This window comes from Ammospiza nelsoni, chromosome 11 (genome assembly GCF_027579445.1).
Source record: "Ammospiza nelsoni isolate bAmmNel1 chromosome 11, bAmmNel1.pri, whole genome shotgun sequence".
Taxonomy (NCBI): domain Eukaryota; kingdom Metazoa; phylum Chordata; class Aves; order Passeriformes; family Passerellidae; genus Ammospiza; species Ammospiza nelsoni.
This window is the reverse complement of record NC_080643.1, coordinates 12,313,161-12,335,608: the sequence shown is the minus strand read 5'-3', so window position 1 is coordinate 12,335,608 and position 22,448 is coordinate 12,313,161. Positions and strand designations below refer to the sequence as shown.

Here is a 22,448-nt window from a genome sequence, read left to right as displayed (position 1 = left end):
TTTCTTTCTTTGGACTTCTTCACCTAGTTGGTGTTAAATTCATTGCTACACTGATAAAATGTCATTCAGGTGCAAAGCATAATTATCCTGATTTTAGTCTAATTTTCCCTGAATTTTCACAGTTTAAAAAAAAAAAAAGGTTTGAGAGTGTAATTTCTCTGCATCCTAATTGGGAAGTAACAAGATTCCATCTATTAGGATTGTTCTGGAAGTGTCTGTTAAAGCTTTGGGATTCAAATTACTAATAAAACATTGTAATTTTAATCTAAAAAAAGGCAAAAAACACCCTGTTAACCAAAATACCCTTGGAAGGAGCTTCTGGATTCCACGCAGCAGTGGCTCATTGTCCACAGGAGGGAGCTGTGCCTCTAAGGAAGTACCACAGCTGTTTTTCACAGCTACTAAAAATAAATTGTAACATTTAATTTTTTTACTGTAATTTATATAATAAGCTCCAAAGAATAAAAAAAAAAAATTTGATTACTTTTACAACAACAGTTAAGTAAAATTCTTACTGAATGAGGCATTAATTTCCGCATTAGAACACAATTACAGCAGCTAACATTATAGAGTGTCTGAGCAAAAAGGGAGGCTAACTGAGGACTGGTTTTTATTTTTCAGTAAGACAGGGCTGGTGTCCTCCAGCTGGGAGAGACAGTTTTACTTCACTCAAGGTGGAAACCTGATGAGCCAGGCAAGAGGAGATGTGGCTGGGGGCCTTGTGATGGACATAGACAATTGCTCTGTGATGGCTGTGGACTGTGAGGACAGGCGCTACTGCTTCCAGATAACGTCCTTTGATGGCAAAAAGTGAGTGCTCCTACACTGCTGCCTCCTGTCACAAACACTGGAGTCACTCATTAGGAAAAGAAAGATGGTCTGCCTTTGGCCACATGTTAACTTGATATATTCTGTGCATATTTAGAAGCAAAATCTGGGATATCCTTTTAACAGTGTTAACTGGATTTTTGTTTATAAATTCTATAATGTAGCTGAGTAGTATTTCAAAATAAGATTATGGTAATTAGTTGACAATCACATATTACTGCATTTTGTGAATACTTAAGTGTTACATGGACTCAATTAGAATTGTGTTCCTTTTCTGTTTCCTGTTAAAAGGAAAGCATGGGTTCCTCCCCATCCTAATTAAATGTTGAACTGCACTCAGCACAATCAATCTTCAGCCTTTTATAATTTGTTTAGTGTGTAAATATAAAAATGTAATTTCTTGGCTAACTGTATTGGTGAGGCATTTTACATACCCAAAACTGTTTTCCATCTCCTCTTTCAGGTCTTCAATCTTACAGGCAGAAAGTAAAAAAGATTATGAAGAGGTAAGCTTATAGGAGGTGTGCATGGAGCCCAGTGATTTTCTGCTGCACACAAAGAATGCATTCCTAACCATGGCTGGATACTGACTATTTTTTTCTGTTTCTACTTATTAATAAAATATCTTTGTTAGTAACACTTTATCTTAGTGTTCCTGTTAGCTTCCTCCTTCAGATAAAAGTTGAAAAGCCAGGAACAGAACAAATGGTTTTGCAGAGCAGAGAGAGAAAGTAGATTCTAGCTTGCAAATGCAATTAATGAGCAAATTCCACAAAAGCCAAATTGAGTTTTTATAATGTCTTGAGGAAACAATGTCCTCTGCAGCACAGAATAAAGAACAGAGAATCCTGATGAGTTTTTTTAAAGTTCTTTGGAGTCGTGATTTAAGCTTTCTTTAGTTTTAGTATGACTAAAATTATTTTTGTGAGTAAAATCTAAAAGTGTAAGGTGCAGTATGTAGGTGGCAGTGAATTTAATGACAAGCTGTGTGTGCAGAATATTTGTCTACCTGAATTTACCAAGAAAGTAGAAAAAGTGATGAAACGTCAACTCAGGTATTCAGTCAAAATTGTTTAGAAGACATAACCGATTAATTTGGGTTTTTTTCTTCCTCTTTTTCAGTGGATATGCACCATAAACAACATATCTAAGCAGATATATCTAAGTGAAAACCCTGAGGTAACTCTACTAAAATTTATATTTATGAGTAATATGTAAACATTTATATTTATAGAGTAAATTCATATTGATAAAAACTTACATCACGATTTTGGCTTACTAAAGTAGGGGAATTGGCCCAATAAAAACTGTTTTATAACAGAGCATGTATCTATATATAAAGAGTGTCTTCATGGGTTTTAGTTCCCAGTTGAGGGCTGCATTTCTCAAATAAGATTTTTCTTTTGTTTTCCTGGCTACATTTGTTTCTTTTGCCAGAGTTATCATTGGAGCTTTTCTCTATTGCTGCCTTGTACTAACATTGGCAGTATTTTAAGGCCAATGTGTTCATTTAAATTGAGAAAGTTCATCAGGTTATGTGTTTGAAGAAAAGTTGGAAGAAAATGCTGCAGGTGTGTTGGCGAAAATTTAGGAATGCAAGATTCTCATGCAGGGTTGAGTTTATAACTCCTCCCAGTTACATACAAATAAAATATGAAAGTTTCTTTTGAGAAAAGTGTTTTGAGTTCTTGTTTGCCATCTCTGCAGGAGATTGCTGCCCGTGTGAACCAGTCAGCTCTGGAGGCTGTCACTCCTTCCCCTTCCTTTCAGCAGAGGCACGAGAGCCTGAGGCCAATTGTGTAAGTGAAGCAACCAGAGGCCATTTGAAGTGCACGTAGAAAAAGAAAATCCTGGATAAAGTTCCAGGGAAAAAAAAAAAAAGCCTAACAAACCTACAAATATTTTTGTGATCAGAACTAAATCTTTGATAGGCCAGAGGAAAATTTCCTGAACACACCTTTCACTGCTGAAGCACTGTTGAGCATCCATTGTCACAAGTAATCCCAATGCCAGCTGGTGGACACTTTGGTTGGTTTCATTACAGCTGTTTTGTTGTGTGATTTCATGATGAGATTTTTCTTGATGTGTCCAATTCCTGGAAGTAGACCTCAGGTTTTATTATACTTAATATGTGATTATATATTGATGTTAAATCAATCTGATGCAATTATTAATGGAACTAGTAACTTTAACTTAAATTTGACTAGGCATGTAGATTTGTTTGCTATACCCCAATCTTCAGGTTTTTAGTTTTTGTTTTGTTTCACATCTCAGTTCTCAAATATTGTATTGGTGTCCCCTGTGGTTTAATTCATTATCAACCAGCCTGAGTTCACACACTCTGACTTTGCCTTTCTGGGTTTGTTGCAGGCAGTCTCGTCCTCCTGCAGCTCGTACCAGCAGCTCAGGGTCCCTGGGCTCTGACTCAGCAGCTCTCTCAGCCCTTTCCTTGGATTCCCTCGTTGCCCCTGACACTCCCATCCAGTTTGACATCATATCTCCAGTCAGTGAAGATCTGCCTGGCCAAGCAAAGTCATCAGGGCAATCGGGCAGGTAGGAAATGGAGAGAGAAGGAAAAAATCCCTAAAGTTCATGTTACTAATTCAAAACCCAACAAATAAGAAAACCACATTTAAGATGCAGCTCCAGCACACACATTGCATTTTTCCTGACTGATGTCACAAATTTTGCAGTGGCCAGTGGAGCAAAACAATTTGTTAAACTGTTAGATGGATTTGTAAAAAAAGGCTTAATTACATCACTAGAGTCAAGGTTTTCTATTTTGCAGCAGCTTTTCTTGCTTTAACAGCCAATGCTTTTATTTATTGAATTATTTTAAACTTTTAGTTTCACAAAGTATTTTCCTTTCCTATTGCTTGCTCACCCAGCAGCTTGGGTTATTTCCTCTTGGAAACTCAAGAGAAATTTGGTAGCCCTGCCTCCAGGTGATGATGGCATACGATGACTCCTCTTAAGCTGAAAGGTGAGTGAAAATGGTCTAGGCTTCTGGAGTAATTCCACTTATGGACAACTTAAAATCATCTTAAGAGTTCATCCAAAACATAAAAGCATTTTCTCCTACTTGTTATTGTATTTTAGTGGGAGATGTACTAAAAACCAAAGACCTGTAAATCATCACTGCATTTCTAGAGCTGTATCTATAGAATTCAGATATGAACAAAATGTATTTGCAGATCCAGTTGTTCTTAACAACAACAAAAACAGCCAAAGAGATGAAAACTAATTGATGTGATTCTTGTCACAAAAATGTGTTGTATCCCCCTGCCTCTAGGAAAATATTTGTATTTTGAATTGCATCTCACAGATGTAAGAGTTGAAATTTTATATACACAAATATTTTTTCCTTTTTTCACAGTTTTCTTTTTATTGTTGCTTGGTATAGCAAGATAAGCAGGTGGCCAACTAGATCCTTCAGAATACACTGATTTAAAATAGACTTGGACTGTATTGCAGGAGGTGGAGAGTTTAAGCTTAGCTGAACCCCTGTGGTAGCCTGGTCCAGCTCAGTGGGTCAGAGCTGGGTGTCAGTAACCAAGGCTGTGGGTTCAGTCCCTGTATGGGCCATTCACTGCAGAGTTGGACTCAAGAACCCTTGGGTGTCCCTTCCAACTCAGAATATTCTGTGATGTCATCAGTTATAATTCTTGTTTAGAAAATAATATTTTTCATGGCAGAAATGATAAGAGTTGAGCTCAGTATTTTCAATTAACCATGGTCTTCAATAAAGAACTGCAGTGTTTGTACAGATAGGTAACATGTTTGATATTAAAACATGGTTTTTCTTTTCTTGGTTTCTGATACTGATGACACATATTTAAATTTTATTTTTGCCTTTTGAGAGATCCTGTGATATTTTGCATTTACTGTTCCAGTTTAATATTAAACAACAAGAAAAGTGTGAGCAATACAAGATGCTGGTAGAAAGAATTCGCTTTTACTATAATTACACAGGTCAGCCTTTAATGAGATGGGTCTTGATTGAGTTCATGTTATCTAAACATTGTAGCAATGCCATCTTGGCTTCAATCCACAAAAATGTAATACTTTAAACCAGACATCTCTTAGTTAAAACATTTCTGATAATTGATAACATAAACTGGCAGTCAGTATGTGTAACTGAACAATTTTTTTTTTCTTACAGTTCTGAAATTTGTTTTTAGAACACTAACTATTGAGGTAACACTTTCATTAATCCCATAAAAAACCTAATTTGAGCTATATTGACTCCTTGCCAATAGCTTTTACTATCAATCATCCAGAGAGAATGAGTCATTTCCTCTACATATTTTAAATAAAATGTCCCCATTTCCTGTGCTTATTCCTTTACTGTTTTTGAAAAATGCAGACTTGGAAGCCTAGAGTATTTTCACTTTTCTCTGTAACTGATAGTAATTCTGTCTCTGAGAGCCAGAAATAGCCACATTTCTCTTGACTCTCTAGGAGTAAAACCCCAGTGATGTTTTGAGAAAGCTGCATTTGAAACATACCCAGGGGCTTCTCTTGAGTAAGTAATTCAACACCTTGACAGTGATGAGAAGTGGGTGCTCTTATGGAGTACTGCAGGGGCCTGGTTTTTGGCTGTGCTTCCTGAAGCTGTTCTGTGAAATTTCATTCCCGAAAACTTGACATTTTCAAACATTACCAAGGTTTTGGTTTGGGTTTAATTCAAATATTAAAAAAAAAAAGGTGAGCAAAACTTTCTGTGGCAGCAATAGGACAATAATATCTGGTATTTTCCCCATGATGTGGGCCCTCAAATACAGCAAGTTATGTCTCACTCCTGACAGAATTGCTTCTCCTTCTGGCTCATGAAACATTATTCCTCCAGATGACAAGTTTGTGAACTCACTACATGTTGGTATCTGACACAGCATGAGACTACTGCACTGTCCATGGGTGTTTCCTGCAATCTGACTCCTGCTTTAATGTTTTCATTTTCTGATAGACGCACAAATCCTTTCGGGGAATCTGGAGGCTCAAAACCTGAAACAGAAGGTAAAACAAAATTTCACTTCAGTGCAAAATAAAAATAAGTTTTGACAGTTCTGTTTTCATCTCTAGCTTCTCTCTTCTAATTTAATACCAGTTTTAAAATGCTTAATTACATTGCAAGGTATTTGATTAGTAAAGTTAAATCAAACTACTGTCTGAAAATCTGCTGTAAAAATGATTCATTGCATCTTTTGTATTCATTAACCAAATGCAAAGATGTGTGATGTACTGTGTAGTAACTGCACCTCTAATTGCTAAGTAGGAGCAATCTCTTTCCAAGTTAGAAGGAGCTTGGAGTTTTCCTGACTGTGATCCACCTTTGGTTTTGAATGGGAAACCCAAAGTGGAATTTTTTTCAATACTTTTCTTCTTTCTTAGATTCAATTCTTCATCAGTTATTTATTGTGAGATTCCTTGGCTCTATGGAAGTGAGGTGTGATGAAAGCCCAGACGTTGTTTATGAGACAATGCGTCAGATACTCGCAGCTCGCGCCATCCACAACGTCTTCAGGATGACAGAGTCACACTTGTTAGTCACTTGTGACTGTTTAAAGTAGGTTTGCTTCCTGACTTCTACTGATGTTTATTTGCAGAATGATTTTCTTTCACCTTGGTAAAATTTACTTTCTGGTTTGTCTTTAAAAACAAATTTTTAGGTTAATTGATCCACAGACACAAGTTACAAGACTACGAGTAAGTAACTTTCCATTTTAAGATAAATACCCAGCAATGTAATTCTTTTACCTGAAAAATATTATTGTTAGATGATAGCAAAAATCACTCATAGCATGAGATTTCCAGCCCAATTTCCAGTGCTATTAGGAGACCAATGCAGACATTTAGAAACATTTCCAAATCAGGTTTAGGGGAGTGATTTCAATAGGTCAGATTGGCTTTTGAGACTCCCTGTGATCTGAGAGGGTAAAATAGTGAAGAGAGAAGACTAATGATGGAGTCACATTAGTTCTGAAGTCCAAGAGGGTTTGTTTGCTGTTTGGTTTCTCTGTTTTCTTTTGAGGTTTTGTTTTTAATGTTTTGACATTAGGTTCAAAAATGCTCCAAGGCTGTCACCTTTTACAAGTGAGGTACATCAAGTGAGGGTATGTCCCATATACTAAATGCACACATCTAATTCCAGGAAAACTCATCCTTTCAGTTCAGAGCAGCTCTGGTAGGGACTCTCAGAATTTTTAAGTTTATTGTTTGATGAGTCTTAAAAAGATAATTTGAAGTCCAACCTCTTTTAGGAATAAGAATGCAAAACAGTTTTCCTGTAACAAACTAATGAGGGGATGGGGTTTTTTTCTTGCTTATGTAATTAGGAGAACTGAGCTAATTGCAGTAAAGGTTTGTGAGAAGTGGTGCCTTTACATTAAACTAAATATTGAAGGCTTAGTCACAAATGTAACTATAATGAATGATTAAAACAAAATAAAACAGGACTGTATGCACTTTTAGGAAGATGACTGAGTCATACTGCAAATGTAGTCCCTTTTTCTTTCATGGAGTCTGTTTTTTGACATTTGCTTGTCTTTGGAATAATTTAGTCCTTGCTGTCTAATCTGTTTGTGCTTTATAATTACATTTGTTTGGGTAACTTCTTGTGCTGTGGGTGTGCATTAATTAATGTGCAGTGTATTGAAACCTCGTGTGGCAAATCTTTGGAGTCAGTTTTAATCTCTCCCTGTCTGATCCTTTTGGCAGTTCCCTTTGCCCAGTGTAGTGCTGTATGCCACACACCAGGAGAACAGGCGTCTGTTTGGATTTGTGCTCAGAACCTCAGGAGGGAGAGTGGAGAGCTGCCAGACCTCCATCTGCTACATATTTGAGTCAAATAATGAAGGGGAAAAGGTATTGGTGATGGTTGTGCCTTGTATCAGTTGTGAATATGGATTCCAAGATGCTAGATCCATTCAAACCTGTCGTTTTAAGAGCCTGCAAACTCTTTATTGTGCTGTTGTATTTAATTTGGGATGCTGGCTGAAATTTAAAAGCATTTTTAATTATTTCCATCTGTTTTGTGTTTAGATTTGTGACTCTGTTGGATTGGCCAAACAGATTGCTTTACATGCAGAACTGGTAAGAATCTTTTTGGGGTAAAGGATGCTGGGGAATGGAAGGAAGGGGGTATATTTAAATATGTGTAATAGATTGTATTCTGCAAGATGCCTCTAGATGCAGCAATACTGTTGTATATTTTAAGGGACCTTTTTCCTAGAATTTAAATTCAAAAGAAAAGACTGACCAATATCCACTGTAGAACAATATTCAATATAGGATTCATTTTGCCACTTTTAACAACCATACCAGTCCTTTAAAAGCAGAATATTCAAAACAGTGAAGTCACAGTCCTGAGCAAGCTTGTATCAGTCAGTAGTGTCCCAAACATCCCAGGCTGTTGTTACTGACTTTATTTATATTTTTCTCTTTAGGATCGAAAAGCCTCAGAAAAGCAGAAGGAAATAGATAGAGTCAAAGAGAAACAGCAAAAAGAACTGAATAAACAAAAACAAATTGAGAAGGTACCTTTCATCATTATTTCTTAATATTAGGTTTTTTCTACTTACTTTCTTTTGCAGTTTTGTCCAAAGCTGTCCACTGATAGTATTGATAGATCATTAGAAATTGTAATAATGGTATCCTGTGTCCATTGCAGATGGCTTTAAGGGTAATACTCTCTTTCTGATTTCCCAACCCCTCTTCTCACTGCAGGACTTGGAGGAGCAGAGCCGGTTGATAGCAGCTTCCAGCAGATCCAACCAGAGCAGCACAGAAGGACAGTTTGTAGTCCTTAGCAGCAGCCAGTCAGAAGACAGTGATTTAGGAGAAGATGGAAAGAAGAAGAGAGAATCTGAAGCCTAAGGTTGCTTGCTTCATTAAAATTTGAATCATCAATATATCTGGTGAAATGGCACAAGTTCTACAAGAGGTGAAATGTAGGTGGAGGGTCTGTCATGTTATAGAAAAGACTTCACAATATATAGACCCTGTTATGCCTTGATTTTTCTTTCTCAGTTGAGTGATTCCTATGTCCTGTCAGTATAATTTCTCTTGTATGCCAGATGAAGCAGGTGATGCTGCCATGTTGATTACAAACATATGTTTTCTCAAGGCTTCTCTGCAGTATGGGAAAAAATGTGGGTGATTTCTCCACTTAGCTCTGTGCAATTGACTGCTTTGGAACCAAAACTGAAAACCCATTGGCCTTCAGCAGTAACACTGAAATTTGTTCTTTACACTGCAGTAGGGAGAACACCTTGCTGGAAACAAAAGTGGATGTCCAAATAAGACAGTGCTAAGCTTTACCCAGTTTGTTGCACATACCTGTTCCTAGATTTAGAAACAAGGATCCCCTTTAACATCAGTCAGATGTGCAATAGTTCTAAACAGAAGGATCTTTTTTGTTTCGTTTTGCACAGTATGATACTGTCTTGATTTCTTTATTTTGGTGAATACAATGCCAAAAAACTTATTTCAACAGGAGAAAAAGATACTGTCAGACCTAGATAAGAGCTGATGAGATGCAGTTGAACTTTGTTGCATGAGGAAAAGCATTCCTCACCAAATGATAATTCATGTATATAGCCTTGTAGCACAAGTGCCATGTTCTTGGTTTTTCCCCAGTACTTGGAATAAAAAGCTGTAGACCTTTGAGTTCATTTTTATAAAACATGCTTAGAGTTGCAAGAAGATCTTGAATTCCATCATATGAAAATCTTCTGCATATGTAAATGCCTTGCTGCTAATACTACATCTACTGGAAATAAGTTGAGGCTCTTTAGTCTTTTTATGATTTTGCAAACAGAATTTACCAGTTCTAAAGAGATGATACCAATCCTACATCCTAGAGTCAGTTCTGGAAAGCATTTTTCAAAGTGATATCTGTTTACAGCTTGTAATCTGCACTCCATATTCCACACCCTGTGTAATATTTATTTTGTATAGTATTAGATGTGCATTCACCTTTTGAACCAGAAGAGAAATCTTGTTTGAAGAGAAATATTTATTTTTGCACTAATTACTATAAATATTAAAATCCAGAGGAAAAGAAGATAGCTCTCTAATAGTGGCATGAAAATAACAGGATATGTAGAGAGAAGAGAATATACTTATATTCCAAGTTATAATATAACAGTTATGAGTGATTCACAGTTCATTGCAGGGCATTTCTGGTGTTCAGGAATGGAAGCAATTTTCAGAGTATCTCCTCAGCAGCTGGTGGTGGCCCAGCCCTTCCTGGCTGGAGCTGTTCAGTGCTGATAAAGTCAGTGAGGAATCTCAGGTCGTGTCTGCTGGATGGCTGTAGGTGCTCAGAGGGCTCTTCTGACTCCTGGGAGTGCCCTGCATTGGCCAAAGCCTCCTCCTGCCCTTGGTGCTGTGACTTTGTGTGCAGGAGTTGGTGGCCTCAGCTCCTGTGACAGGAGAGAAGGGCAGCAGTGCCTGGGCAGGAGCACAGGCAGCTGGAGCTGCAGAAGCCCTGGGCAGAGGTTTTACACCAGAGCACACCACAGGGACTTGAGCAGCCACCAAAGGGCTCTGCCTTGAAAAAGGAGGGGAGGAGGCTGAGGAACAGAGAGCTGCCAGGTTCTCTTCCTGAGTTAGTAACCAGATCCTCTTCCAGTGTGATTTTCATCCCCATAGTAGCCAGTCACTTGTAGAAATGTCTGCTTTTGCTGTTGCCCAGTTAGGTCACATAGTATTGCCCTGTGGCTGGATTTAGCTGGCACAGTCCCACATGGACCACACCAACCTGAGGCTTCTTGTAAAAGACAGTGGCATTTTTATTTCATATCTAGGCTTCCAATCTCAGCTCCCATTTTTAAGAGACTATTTTTTATTCTTGACAACAAAAATGTACAGAGAGGCACTAAATCCAATTTTTTCCCTTTTTGTGCTTAAATCAAGGCTTACAGAGAGTGGCAAGGCAGTTTGTCTCTGCAAATTATTCCAGTTCATGTTTGTTTATGTTTGTTTTTAATTACTCATATTTGTTTTCTATAAAATAATATCACAGGGTAGCTCAAGGTTCCTGTGTCTTACTTGTATCTTCCTCAAGTATTTACTGAGGATGAAGCAGTTTGGAAACAGCACAGGGAGCTAATGAAATCAAGGATCTCTAGTGTCTAGAATCCAGTCCTCATCTTGTCATGGAAGGACTAATTGTGTTAAGCACTGGAGCTGCAGTAGCCCAGGCTCCAGAGGGAGGACAGATAATAGACAAGCACTCTCATTAAGAAGCATTTCTGATGTGCAGCCTGTTTTGCATTAGCCTTATTGAAGAAATGTCAGAAAACAGAAATACTGTATTTTTTTCAAAAACTGTCATTACTCATATAGATATAAATGTGCAAAGATGATGAAGAAAGGCTGATTTTTTTGGATTTAGCAATAAATATTGGAATTACTCCGTTTGCTTTTCAAGCTTTCCATATATGCTATTAAACATAGCTTTCTAAAACAGACACAGTAGGAGTAAAATACATTTCACTTCTGTTGGATGATTCTCATCTTAACCACTAAAAGATTGAAATGCATGAATGAAATGTAGGGGTTGGTTGTTTGCCCATTTAGGGGACTTTGACTGGTGCAAAATGAGCAAGAAAGTATAAAAGCATCTGGGGTAATGATGAAAGCTGCAAGAGCAAAGGGATGTCTGCAGAGCTGGGGAAGTCAGACAGGGAAGGTAATTGAGTTATTAGGGGAGTGAGAATGACTGAGCTTTGCCTAGGGAGGATCACACAGGTTGTAATTAGAACTATTTCAAGGCAAAAACAGATGCTGAGGTTTCATACATGGTCTTTTTTCCTATAAGGTTTAGAACTACTTCATTAGAAAACAACTTTGTTGAAAAAAATCAGAATGATGCTTGGTATTTTCCATGAGAGTATATAACACTTAGTAGGAACACCTCATGGTCTGCTGGGAACTGCTGTGGTAGAATTTCACCACCAGAGTATTTTATTATTGCAACTAAATTACTAAATGGTTTCCTTTACTAATTTACAGGAGAAACTCTCCTGTTTATTATTTCCTACTGCCTTTTATTCACAAAGTGATCTTTCAAGCACCTTTGGCTGAAGCTGTAGTTTGCTTCATGTGCATCTACTACTACTTCAGTCACTCCTGAAAATATTCTTTCAAGTCCATGATTTTGAAGTGACTTCATGTAGGTACTGAATTGGCAGTATTGTTCAGGACTGTTGCTAATTGCAGCCTCATAATTACTGCCAATTATCCCTTAAGTAAGGGGATATGAAGCTCATGACACCATTTAGATCTATACACTGCAGACCAAACCAGTCTTGCTGTCAGCTGTTTAAGCTACATACATTCTTTGTGTATGTAATGGCATGAATATCCAAATATATCAGGTGTGCTTATGGGTATGCATTTTATTGCATTACAGATAGCTGGCACTCCTCTGTGCTCACTGCTAGATTTGGCCAAGTCCAAACCAGAGGACAAGGTCAAAGTCATGAACTACTAAAACATATCTAACTGGATATGATCAGGTAGTGACAAGTCAGCTGCATGTCAGTCTTACTCCCTTAATCTGTTTGAGTTTGAAATTGTATCAAGACAATTTACTGTCTAACAGTAAAGTAATATTTCAGAGTTAAGAAACATTCCCCTTCTAAAGGGCTGTCAGATTTCCTCTTTATGTGGATGTAAACACAGAGCTGAAAACTGTGAAACAGCTGATGCTATTTATGAAGCTGTAATTGACATACATGGATGTAGAGAAATATGACTGTTTAGGGTAAATTCTGTCTATGCTTAAGGTAAATACTGATTAACTAGTTGCACAGCATTTGGGACAAGCCAATGGTGAAAACCATGCTACAATATAGTCTCTTATTATTTAGGAAATAGTTCACCTAGAGAAAGAAAACTGCCACTGCTTAGTGAATTGAGTAGAGATATTGTCTGGTGTAACAGCAAAAGCTGATACTTTATATTCTTTTTCTTGCTCTATATTACAAAAATTCTTGCAAGATAATTAGTCCCCAAGGCTTCTTGTTTTATTTAAGTTGGCATTTTTTTCCCTGCCACAGTGGTATCTAAGTTGTCATGACAAGAGTAAGTCAGTGTATCATTGTGAATGCACTTGTATCCCTAACGAGGTTTATATTGCAAGCCGAGGATTTTGTACAACCTTTCTGGTCATTTTTATAATAGAGTTGAGTGGTCAAATTCTTATGATGGTGTTCTGGATTGGTCCTGTTCTGGTGAAGTGTAAGTGATTTTTGCAGTATTTGAGACTGACTTGCACATTTTCCCTGAATAGCTGTATTAAGAACAACCAATGGCATATTTATGTCAACTCTGATTGTTGTGTCTTAATCTTGGAAACATGGATAGTAACCCTATTGTACCAGGGCTCCAGTCAGCGTTTTATATTTTAAATAAAAGCTTACTATAGTAACTTTCTGGGTGAGACTTGTACTGATGCAAAAGCCTCCCGCATTGTTCATCATACTGACTTTGAGGAAGTCCCATTACTGGTGACAGAATGTGTTCCCTTCCATTAACATGAGTTCTGACATGCAGGTAGTCAAGTGTAGCTCAGTTCTCTTAATTTTTATAGTAATAGCCAGATAACCTCAGAGGAAATTGTTATACTTGGGAATGCTCTTAACCTATTTTTGCAACAATCAGAGACTGAAGGTGAGCAGGAGCTGTGGCAGCTGGCTGGGCAGGGCCCCTGGTGGGGCAGTGAGGGCTCTGCAGAACAAGCTGAGTGCAGAGGCTCTACCAGCACAACCATTACCAAGGGCATTGGACATATCTTCACAGGCTGAGTTAGTTTATTATGGGATAAACACCATGTAAAAAACCATGGGCCATAACCACATTAAGGTTAAATTTGTATTTTATAAGGTTTGTAGATTTTTCTGGGGAAAAGCAGACTTTTGAATTCTGTAACTTCTGTGATAAAGATGCATGTATAACTAGAAAAAAAACCATCTATGCTTACTTGATTATGAAGGAATAAATACTACTAATGCCAAATGTGTTTATGAACTTTTTTCTAAAATAGGAACTGATATTTGCATTATTTTTAGAAAACACAGAGATGCTCTAAGTCTTTCTAAGACTTCTGTAAAACTTCCTAAAATGACAGGGCTCCAAAAGTTTCAGCTCGACCTCTATAGAGAGAAACTCCAAAAATTGCAAGCATGACTTTGGACAGCACTGTGTAAGAACCCAGTTCTAGAGAGAAGAGTCCAGGTTCATGGTGGATGTGACATACCAGTACCTGAGAAGGAGCTGCAGAACTAACACAGCTTCCAGAAGTGCCACCTTGATAAAACATTGCTATGTCACATGACCTGCTGTGATAAGCAGAGGTTTCTTAAGCTTAATCTCATTTAATTGCCTAGAATGGGGGGATTGCTTTATTGGGTGAAGAATTACTTAAGCTGCTCTTCAGGACTTCACAAATAAAAACTATTTCTTGACAAGAGAAGGGAAGAAGTACAAGAGAAAACTATGTCCCTTCCTGACTTAAGTCAAATCCCTGTCCTTAAACTAAAGCCTGAGTTTAACCCTGGAATGAGGGTAGGGGTATCTGATATGACAAGCTTCAACTTAGCCATAACACAAGGCTTGCAGCCCTGTATTGTTCACTTCCTTAACCTGTCACACCAGGCATTTAAAATACTATTGCCATAACTTGCAGATAGGTCATAGTCCAGGAGATCCTTAGAATGGGATCACCAATACTTACATTTTGGGGGTCTCACCATGTTCTTCAGGGGATGAGGGGAGAGTGATGGCATTCCTTAATATACAGAGACAAAATCCCAAAAGAAAAAAGCAAAACAGTCTTATCCATATTAAATTCCCTTCAAAGAACAGGACAAATACTTATGCACAGTTGAGGTTGTAGATCCCTGTGAAGTTTTCCTGTCCATAAAGATCATATTCCTTGTACAGGATGTAATCTTTCAAGCAGTTGGGCAATGGAAGGAAGGTCATGAAGACAGGACAGCGGAGACGCAGGCGGCCCATGCACGCCCGGATCTTCAGCCGGCAGAGGTGCTTCAGAGAGCGAGGATTTGCTAGAAAGGAGAAGCAAAATTAAAATGCTATCTAGCAAAAAGGCCCCAGTGCCAAACCAACTTGTTTTTGTTAAAAACATAAACAGATACTTACTTAAAATGAAATGGATGTCTGGCCAGAGTTCCTGTTCTTTGAGAACTGCTTCGAGCTTCAAGCAAATCTTAACGTGATCAACGTAATCCAACATGATTCGCACGACTTTCCCAGACACGTGCTTCAGCCAGGACAAGGTTATCACTTCACAGAACTGACAGGAACAAAACATTTAGTAGGGTAATATTTGATACTGCAGTAAATTACTTCTGTCTCTGAGGACAACAACAATTACTTGAGTAGGGTTTTAGAGGTCACCACAGCTTGCCTAAGCCTGACTAGTAAAATATAAAAATCTGAGATGGTTATTTTGTACTAGATCCAAAAATAAACTCAAGCAGCTCTATATTTGGGGACTTGGTGCTTAACAAGAAGTGCTGCCACTCTTAAGTGGAATTTATACTTGTGTCTCAGGTGCTTAATAGGGGGATCCACCAGCCCAGTTCCTGCATCATCCCCTTATCTTTAGGTTAACCGAGGGTTTATAAGATGCAAATGGACTTTACAAACTGTGGAACAATGACACTGATGAGTATCTTTAGGTTTGCTAATTTCTGCTCAGTGCTTATCCCACCAGCTCCAGGAGTCCTTTCAACAGCCTTCCAGTCTTGGTGTTCTGGTACAGGACAATGCAGAGAGCCAGCCTGCAAATCTGCTTTCACAGAATAGACAACACTGCCCTGGAGAGCCAGTTCCTTACTGATCATCAGCATATCATCAGCTATATTTTCACAATTCAAACATACTGTTTACAACATTTGCCGTCATGAGCTAGGCTTCATAACATCTGGTTAATTTTAAAGCCTTGTCTGTTCCTCTCTTTATGTGTAAACTGTCTTCAAAACTTCTTTGTCTGACATGCATTAAGCCCCTCTCCATTTAGCTTTAGGAAGGCGGTGGGGCCGCACCCACAGCCGTGTGACACCCTTACCATGGTGTCTTTGATGACGGTGGAGGTCCAGCCGTCAGTCACGTACTGGGAGTGGTCCCCGCTGCCCCAGGGGCAGTCGAAGCAGCGGTGCACGTCGTAGCCATAGCTCAGCAGCATCCTCAGCATCACCTCATCCTTGAGGGCGTACTGCAGGGCTGAGGGGAAATGCGTGGTGTTCACGCGGCAGAAGTAGTTGACGTTGGCGCCGTGGCGGAGCAGCAGATTCATTAACTCGTAGTTGCCCATTCTCAAGGCTATTTGGAGGCAGTTGATGGGATCCTGGTTTGTCAGGGCTCCGGCGTTGAGCAGCAGCTGCGTTGAGCAGATATCCCCGTTGGAGACGGCGAAGTACAGCGCGGATTTCCGGTGGTCGTCGTAGCCTTTGCGAACTCTCTGAGCCAGCATAAAATTGGCGTCGAAACCCGACTGCAGGAGAAACTCAAGGCACTGAGGATGTGCTCCTGCTGCTGCTGAGTGAACTGGACTTATCCCACTTTCTTTAATGGCAGAAAAATCAGTCACAGGAACTAAATATTTTAGCGCTCTGAAAAATTAAAACCAGAAGATCTCAGAATCTTAAACGTTTTTGTTCACTAACTCATCTTTGAATTTCTCAGTGTTGTTTGGCTTCAGAATTCATCATGACTGTTAGAGTAGTCTTAATATACCAAATCAGTACCATGGCATGCATTGACTTGAATTGCTAACACTGCAATGTTAGCCAGCAATGGATACTGACTTTACATCTCTTACACATAAAATATTATTATATTATACTATTATTAATGAACAACCATTCCTTGCTGTAGGAATTGATGGTTCCTTTTCAATAGAAATTTTTCCTGAATGTTAAAAGCACATAACCTGTAGGGATTAGGGAATTAATAGAATATGTATTATAACACAAATACATATAATCTATAATGTAATATATATACATCTAAGTTTAAATATAACAACTAATATACAGAAAATATTAATACAGAAATTAAGAATACTCAGGTGCTCGTTTCTCATTTGTTAGTTGTGATTTCAGCATAAATATCTTCCAGTAGTCTGATTCTCTTTAAAATAGGGATAACCCTTACTCTCTGTTTGTCTATTTAGTATATTCACCATTCACATTTCTCTGATGGGGTGGAGATGAGAAATTGACCCAGAGAGAGTGACAGTGTTCCAAGAACCTCAGCATCAGACTGGACAGTGTTACTACTTGTGACAAATGGGGAATTACCAGGGGGATTAAGATGTGTATCCTAAAATCATGAAGATTCTATCCTAACTGGTCTCTTACATTCAGACACAGAACAGACATATTTACACAGTCAAAAAGAATTCCTTGTACAAAGCTATAGATTTTCTGCCTGCTTTGAATAAGGTAAGATTAGTAAAAATGATATTTCTGGTGTCACTATTATTTGATTTTTAAGTATATTAACTCACAGAAAGTGTCCTCTATATGCAGCTCTGTGGATTGGCAAATGACCCGAGTGCTTTGGTACATTGGCATCAGCCCCATATTCTAGTAAAAGATTCACAGAATCTGGATTTCCTCCTCCTGCTGCTTCAAACAATATAGAAGCACAATCCATTGCCTGTGAAAGAACATCTGCACCTGGGAAAAAGCAGCAAGGATTTTCACAGTAGTCACTGTAAATATTCATCTGCAATTAATATCTCCAACCCCCCAGTGACAGGGTATTTTGAATTCTATTCTCCACTAAATAGAACTACTGTGGGCATAAATCTTCATATTGCATCCTTGATTTTAGATCTGTTTATGTAATCCTTAGAACAAGAAGGTCCAAATTGCTTTGAACACAGTAAGAATTGTTCCTAGAACTGCACCAGCAAAAGGTTTGGTTCTTATTCATCAAAACAACTGCTTTTGGCTTACAAACAATGCATTTCAATTCCTTTACTTTTCAAAGAACAGGCAGGTATAACTGTAAACATGAGAGCACCCAGTATGCAAGAGTTCATGCAATCCAGTTCCAATACTGCTGAACCATCATGTAAAATTCCCCACAATATCTTGTCAAGTGTGCCCTAGGGTGACCTGTCTATGTGAGAAAATAATAGAGCATTTAAAAAACAATTATAAGTACTCACTAAAATATTAATCTATTATTTTAAAATTATACAAATTGGTATTTATCAGGCCTTCCATACATCACAACAACTCTCAGTACAGATCACATTTACTTTTCTCTAGTAAGGTGAGCTACTTCTGTTTTTGAAGGCATATCTGAAGCCTTCTCCTCCGATAAGGTCCTATAAAATGAAGTCTCACCTCTTTGCAGTAAGAGCTCCATAATTTCTGTGTGTCCCATCTGTGCAGCCAGTGCCAGAGGTGTGAGGCCATATCCACTGCGGGGGTCAGGGTCTGCTCCAGACTCCAGGAGAAGCTGTACCAGGTCCTTCCTGCCCAGCCTGGCTGCCTCATGCAGAGCAGTTCTCTCATGGACACAGCGCAGATTCACTCTGGCACCAGACCGCAGCAGCAAGGAGGCAATGTCATAGGAATCAAGTTTAATTGCTGTAGGAAGCAAGCAAAGCATCAGACAGGATTGTTATTCAGTGCTATCTGTGCACCATGGCTGCTGTTATGTGACTGCTCACTGTTCCTGGCAGTGCTATTAATGCAGTGAGAAATGCCACCCTACGCTGAAAGGTTTAGCTCAACAACAAGTCTGTTCTTTGCTTCCAGGACTGCACTAAGTATGCAAAGGAATCATTTTGTGGTAATCTCTCTCTGTAGATTTTTTCCTCTTTGTTGCATTTGGTACTGGAACAGAACACGGCTTTCCTTGCCACTAGGTGGAGACCACACCCAGGGCCTGGTGCTCAGGAGCTGCCACCAGAGCTCTGTTAAATCTGCACGAGCAGTTACCACGATATGAAACAAAGCTTATAATGACTCTTTCATATGCCTTCTTAGCTTAATAAGCCTGAAGTCTTAAGTCAGGGAGGATCTTAAAAGAGAAATTTGCATTGGCTCCAGTGGATGGAATGATCAGGCAACACCCTTCCCTCCTTCTCTCTTTGATCTTCCAGGCTGTGCAGGACAGTGAGTGTCCTTCAGCAGGGCAGATTAGGTTGAGCAGCTTCATGAATACCACAGCTGCCTCAACACCAGTGACAGCATTCTGTGACAGAAACTGTGATGTCCCATTATCTGTGACCTACATGGCTGCTTTAGATAAATCCCATGCATCCCCTTCTTGGGGGATGGTGCATTTTAATGCTGAGCACTTCAAAGGTATCTAGGAGTTCTGTACATTTTTTAAAGCAGATGGCCTGACTTGAAACTGCAGCCATTTTACAATGATGGACTGAGGGTCCTACACATGATTGCTAGGCATTTTTCTCCTCCTTTACCAACAGTTTTGAAAAAGAAACCACCCTTCCAATACAAAAAAATGTATGGGATCATCCAAGAAACTTGAGTGCTCCTTTAGAATTTAGGTAATGAAAAGACACCTTCCTGGTTTCGGATAGGATTCAGTGAGAATGGAGGCATCATAGCCCAGACTGAGGGAAGCAATGGAAATGAACAAAGAATGCCTCTGAAAAACATTTTGGCAAAATCTAGCTCCTTAGAAATAATGAATTACAGTTCTTGTGCATGATCAAATTAAAGTGGCATTCACACAAAGAATGTGGGTATGAGACTATACTAGGACTACAGCAGCTATGGGAACTTATTCCTAAAGTAAAAAATATTAAAGAGAAGTGAACTGAGAATGTCAGCCTGTCTCCTTCACTTGTCATCCTTGCACTAATGACAGCAATGTCTAAATAGGGACAAACACTGCTTTGCACTCTACATACTGCAGATAAATCAGGCTGGTTTGCTATAATTTTGGAAAATTAAAACCAATTACCATGGGTTTTTGAGAAAAAAAGGCTGATGCAATGAAGGAGATACCATATGGGCAGAGAGTATGAATGTTCTATGCCTGCAGACATGAAGGGCACAGCATGAAGAAACAGAAGGACTCACTACCTGGCACCACTGCAGAAATGATGCCAAAGAAAGCAGAAGATGGCACTCTGCACTTCAAGGAGAAAGCTAATTATCATCTGAGAAAAACAGACAGGGACAGACCTATTCAATGTTGAGATTAACTTTTTTTTTTCCTTATAGCAAAATATTTTATGCATTGAAGTATGTCACCTTAAAACCTAAAATGTATAACTGTATCCTCACCTCACTCCCTCACCTCTCCACCCCTAAAAACAGTATTCACCTATAACTAAAGGAGAATCGCCCTCTTCATTTTTAACATTGGGATTGCAGCCATTGAGCAGGAGAAAGTGGACATTGTCCACAAAACAATTTCTTACTGCCACCAAGAGAGGTGTTTCCCCTTTTAGAGTGGACTGTTCCCACGTAATGTCACGGGAGGCTGAAATACAGAAAAGCAGAACACATTTGAAGGCGGATGATTCATCAAACTTTACTTTGTAAAACTTTTTGGTGGAAAACTAGAAGGACTTAGTACCTTTGAAAGTTATTTCAAGGATGTTCTTATTTAGCTGTGCTGCAGCTTCATGCACAGGAAGCCAGCCTTCCTGATCTGCTTCTTCAAAAGCAGAACTGTGCCTCACCAACTTCTTCAAGGCCTCCTCTTGGCCTGTGATATTTTAGCATGGATACATATCTCATTACACATCATAAGACAAAATTCAGGCAGCTAATACATTGAGTGCCATTTATTCCACCAGTGGATCTTGCTCATTATGAATGAAAGGCCTGGAGTTTTCCTCTTATTTCAGGAGATGAAGCACTGGAATTTTTGGAAGAGGTGACACTTGAACCCATCCCACTTCCATGATCCTAGCTAATAAGCTAGCTTTTGGATATTTGGTTTTTAGTTTCCTTACTTCTCCCAAGATTATACAAAGGAAAGCTGCACTTAAATCAGGTGATCAAACCCCCAAAGTGAAGGCATTGCTCAGCCATTGCCAGGGCTGTATTTGTACTTAACTTTCCGAATTGCTGCAACGATCTGCCCATGTTCCTTACTTGTGGTATACTGGAAACTGCATAAACAGAACAAGAATAAAATAAGAAGTAAAAATTCATGTGAAGCTAAGGATATAATTATACCTTACTTCAAATACTCTAATGTAGACAATATGTTAGATTTTCCTAAGTTACATTGATTTTGTGAGGGCTTAACACATTGAAACACTATCTTTATTGGTCTTTCCCTGACACTGTAAATACTGAATTTTTCACACAAAGGCCAACAATTAAATGCTAAAATGAGGGGAAGCTCCCATACCAATCTGCTTCTACATCACCTACTTATCTTCTTCACAAAACCTTATACTCATTAACATATTGATGTAAAACATCACCTGAAAGTTTCATATGTTTCATATTGTCCAAGAAACAAGTACACTTTTTCAGGGAGAACTCAAAACAAGCGAGGTACCAGTGCTTTCCAGTATCCATGGGACGAGGTCAGCACAATACAACTTAGGGAGTTAAAAAAGGAAAATAAGATCTACTAAACATTTACAGTAATGCCAAGAAAACGCCCAAAATAGAAATGATAACTTATTACCTTTCAATCTCTGTTGCACTGCCACTTGTTTCAAATTTATGCCAATCTTGTAAGCTTTCCTGAATAGCTTGCTGGGTAGAGATTTCCTCATCAGAATCACCATCAACCATATACACAGAATTATTCATGGCAAATCAGCACCACATGGATCACTTCTGTAGGGAAACACTGTTTTTTAATTAGAAGCAGATGTTAAATCTTTAGGTTAGATCTGGAGTAATAGAAACAGCAAACACTGTGTCAGTATCAAGAGAAATGAAACACAGTTTAAAATAAATGACTACACTGTTATATGATTAAGCAGTCATGCTGTTCTTGGCAAATTCAAGATCTCAGATATTCCATTAGGCTCAAACCTCTCATCTGTTTTACCTTATCAAAACTTCCACTTCTGTCTTGCAAGAAAGCTGGCCTGAAAAAACCAAAACAAAACAACAGGGCAAGGTAAAATAAAATTAATAAATAAAACTGAAAGCTAATAAATAACTTGGCAAAATGAATGAGCACAGGAAATTTAGGGAAGTTGTCAACATGCCAGCTCCAAAGCTTGGAATAATTCTAGAAATCTCTTAAAGCGGGGCAGAAGTAATTCATAGCAAAACTGCATCAGTTAATTTGTTACCTGGTCCACCTAATGTGTGATTGCAAGGCCTTCCTCTGTAATTGCATATATAGCAAAAAAGAGAAATATATTAGCAACATATACCGTAAGAAACTGTTAGTAATTGATTTTGCTATGGCTCCATGAGTACATAGACTACTTTTTTTCCTAAAAGTACTACTAATTTTCCTACGCATTGAGAAAATATACTGGCTTTCCTCACCTTCTGGAAAAGGGAAAAATCTCCGCCTTTGAAGAAGTGATTATTAAGTTGAAAGTGACATTTTCAGGATTGTAAACAATCTCTGCAGAGCCCATGTCCATTAATAGCTCACTA

General features: G+C 38.6%; 2 protein-coding genes and 1 long non-coding RNA gene across 3 annotated transcripts in view; 1 reads left to right on the top strand and 2 right to left on the bottom strand.

Moving 5' to 3' along the window:
- APPL1 (adaptor protein, phosphotyrosine interacting with PH domain and leucine zipper 1) overlaps nucleotides 1-13,854 on the top strand; it is a 24,272-nt gene extending 10,418 nt beyond the window's left edge. Inside the window, exons 11-22 of the mRNA XM_059480377.1 lie at nucleotides 622-810; nucleotides 1,292-1,334; nucleotides 1,951-2,007; nucleotides 2,536-2,627; nucleotides 3,199-3,381; nucleotides 5,795-5,844; nucleotides 6,220-6,394; nucleotides 6,498-6,534; nucleotides 7,546-7,692; nucleotides 7,870-7,920; nucleotides 8,274-8,363; nucleotides 8,554-13,854. Of these exons, the coding sequence (XP_059336360.1) occupies nucleotides 622-810; nucleotides 1,292-1,334; nucleotides 1,951-2,007; nucleotides 2,536-2,627; nucleotides 3,199-3,381; nucleotides 5,795-5,844; nucleotides 6,220-6,394; nucleotides 6,498-6,534; nucleotides 7,546-7,692; nucleotides 7,870-7,920; nucleotides 8,274-8,363; nucleotides 8,554-8,703 (1,264 nt within the window). The 3' untranslated portion in view covers nucleotides 8,704-13,854. The remainder of the gene's footprint in view (nucleotides 1-621; nucleotides 811-1,291; nucleotides 1,335-1,950; nucleotides 2,008-2,535; nucleotides 2,628-3,198; nucleotides 3,382-5,794; nucleotides 5,845-6,219; nucleotides 6,395-6,497; nucleotides 6,535-7,545; nucleotides 7,693-7,869; nucleotides 7,921-8,273; nucleotides 8,364-8,553) is intronic.
- On the bottom strand, nucleotides 4,626-8,698 carry LOC132078310 (uncharacterized). The gene is made up of 2 exons (XR_009419242.1): nucleotides 8,409-8,698; nucleotides 4,626-5,832 (listed from the first exon to the last, which is right to left on the bottom strand). It is a non-coding gene; the product is annotated as an uncharacterized LOC132078310 (long non-coding RNA).
- ASB14 (ankyrin repeat and SOCS box containing 14) lies at nucleotides 13,855-22,448 on the bottom strand. The gene is made up of 11 exons (XM_059480378.1): nucleotides 22,335-22,448; nucleotides 21,883-21,922; nucleotides 21,511-21,665; nucleotides 20,927-20,980; nucleotides 20,440-20,573; nucleotides 20,185-20,343; nucleotides 18,225-18,470; nucleotides 17,375-17,546; nucleotides 15,932-16,475; nucleotides 15,001-15,154; nucleotides 13,855-14,906 (listed from the first exon to the last, which is right to left on the bottom strand). The coding sequence occupies exons 3-11, from the start codon at nucleotides 21,636-21,638 to the stop codon at nucleotides 14,713-14,715; spliced, it is 1,785 nt and encodes a 594-aa protein (XP_059336361.1). The 5' UTR covers nucleotides 21,639-21,665; nucleotides 21,883-21,922; nucleotides 22,335-22,448; the 3' UTR covers nucleotides 13,855-14,712.

Bases quoted from the DNA above. Each gene is read 5' to 3' on its own strand.
- ASB14 (XM_059480378.1), bottom strand. From the start codon at position 21,638: ATGAATAATTCTGTGTATATGGTTGATGGTGATTCTGATGAGGAAATC. The intron at 20,574-20,926 runs AGTTAAGTACAA...CTAAAATATCAC, and splicing joins ATCGTTGCAGCAATTCGGAA to AGGCCAAGAGGAGGCCTTGA. The intron at 20,344-20,439 runs GTACTAAGTCCT...TCTGTATTTCAG, and splicing joins CCTTGAAATAACTTTCAAAG to CCTCCCGTGACATTACGTGG.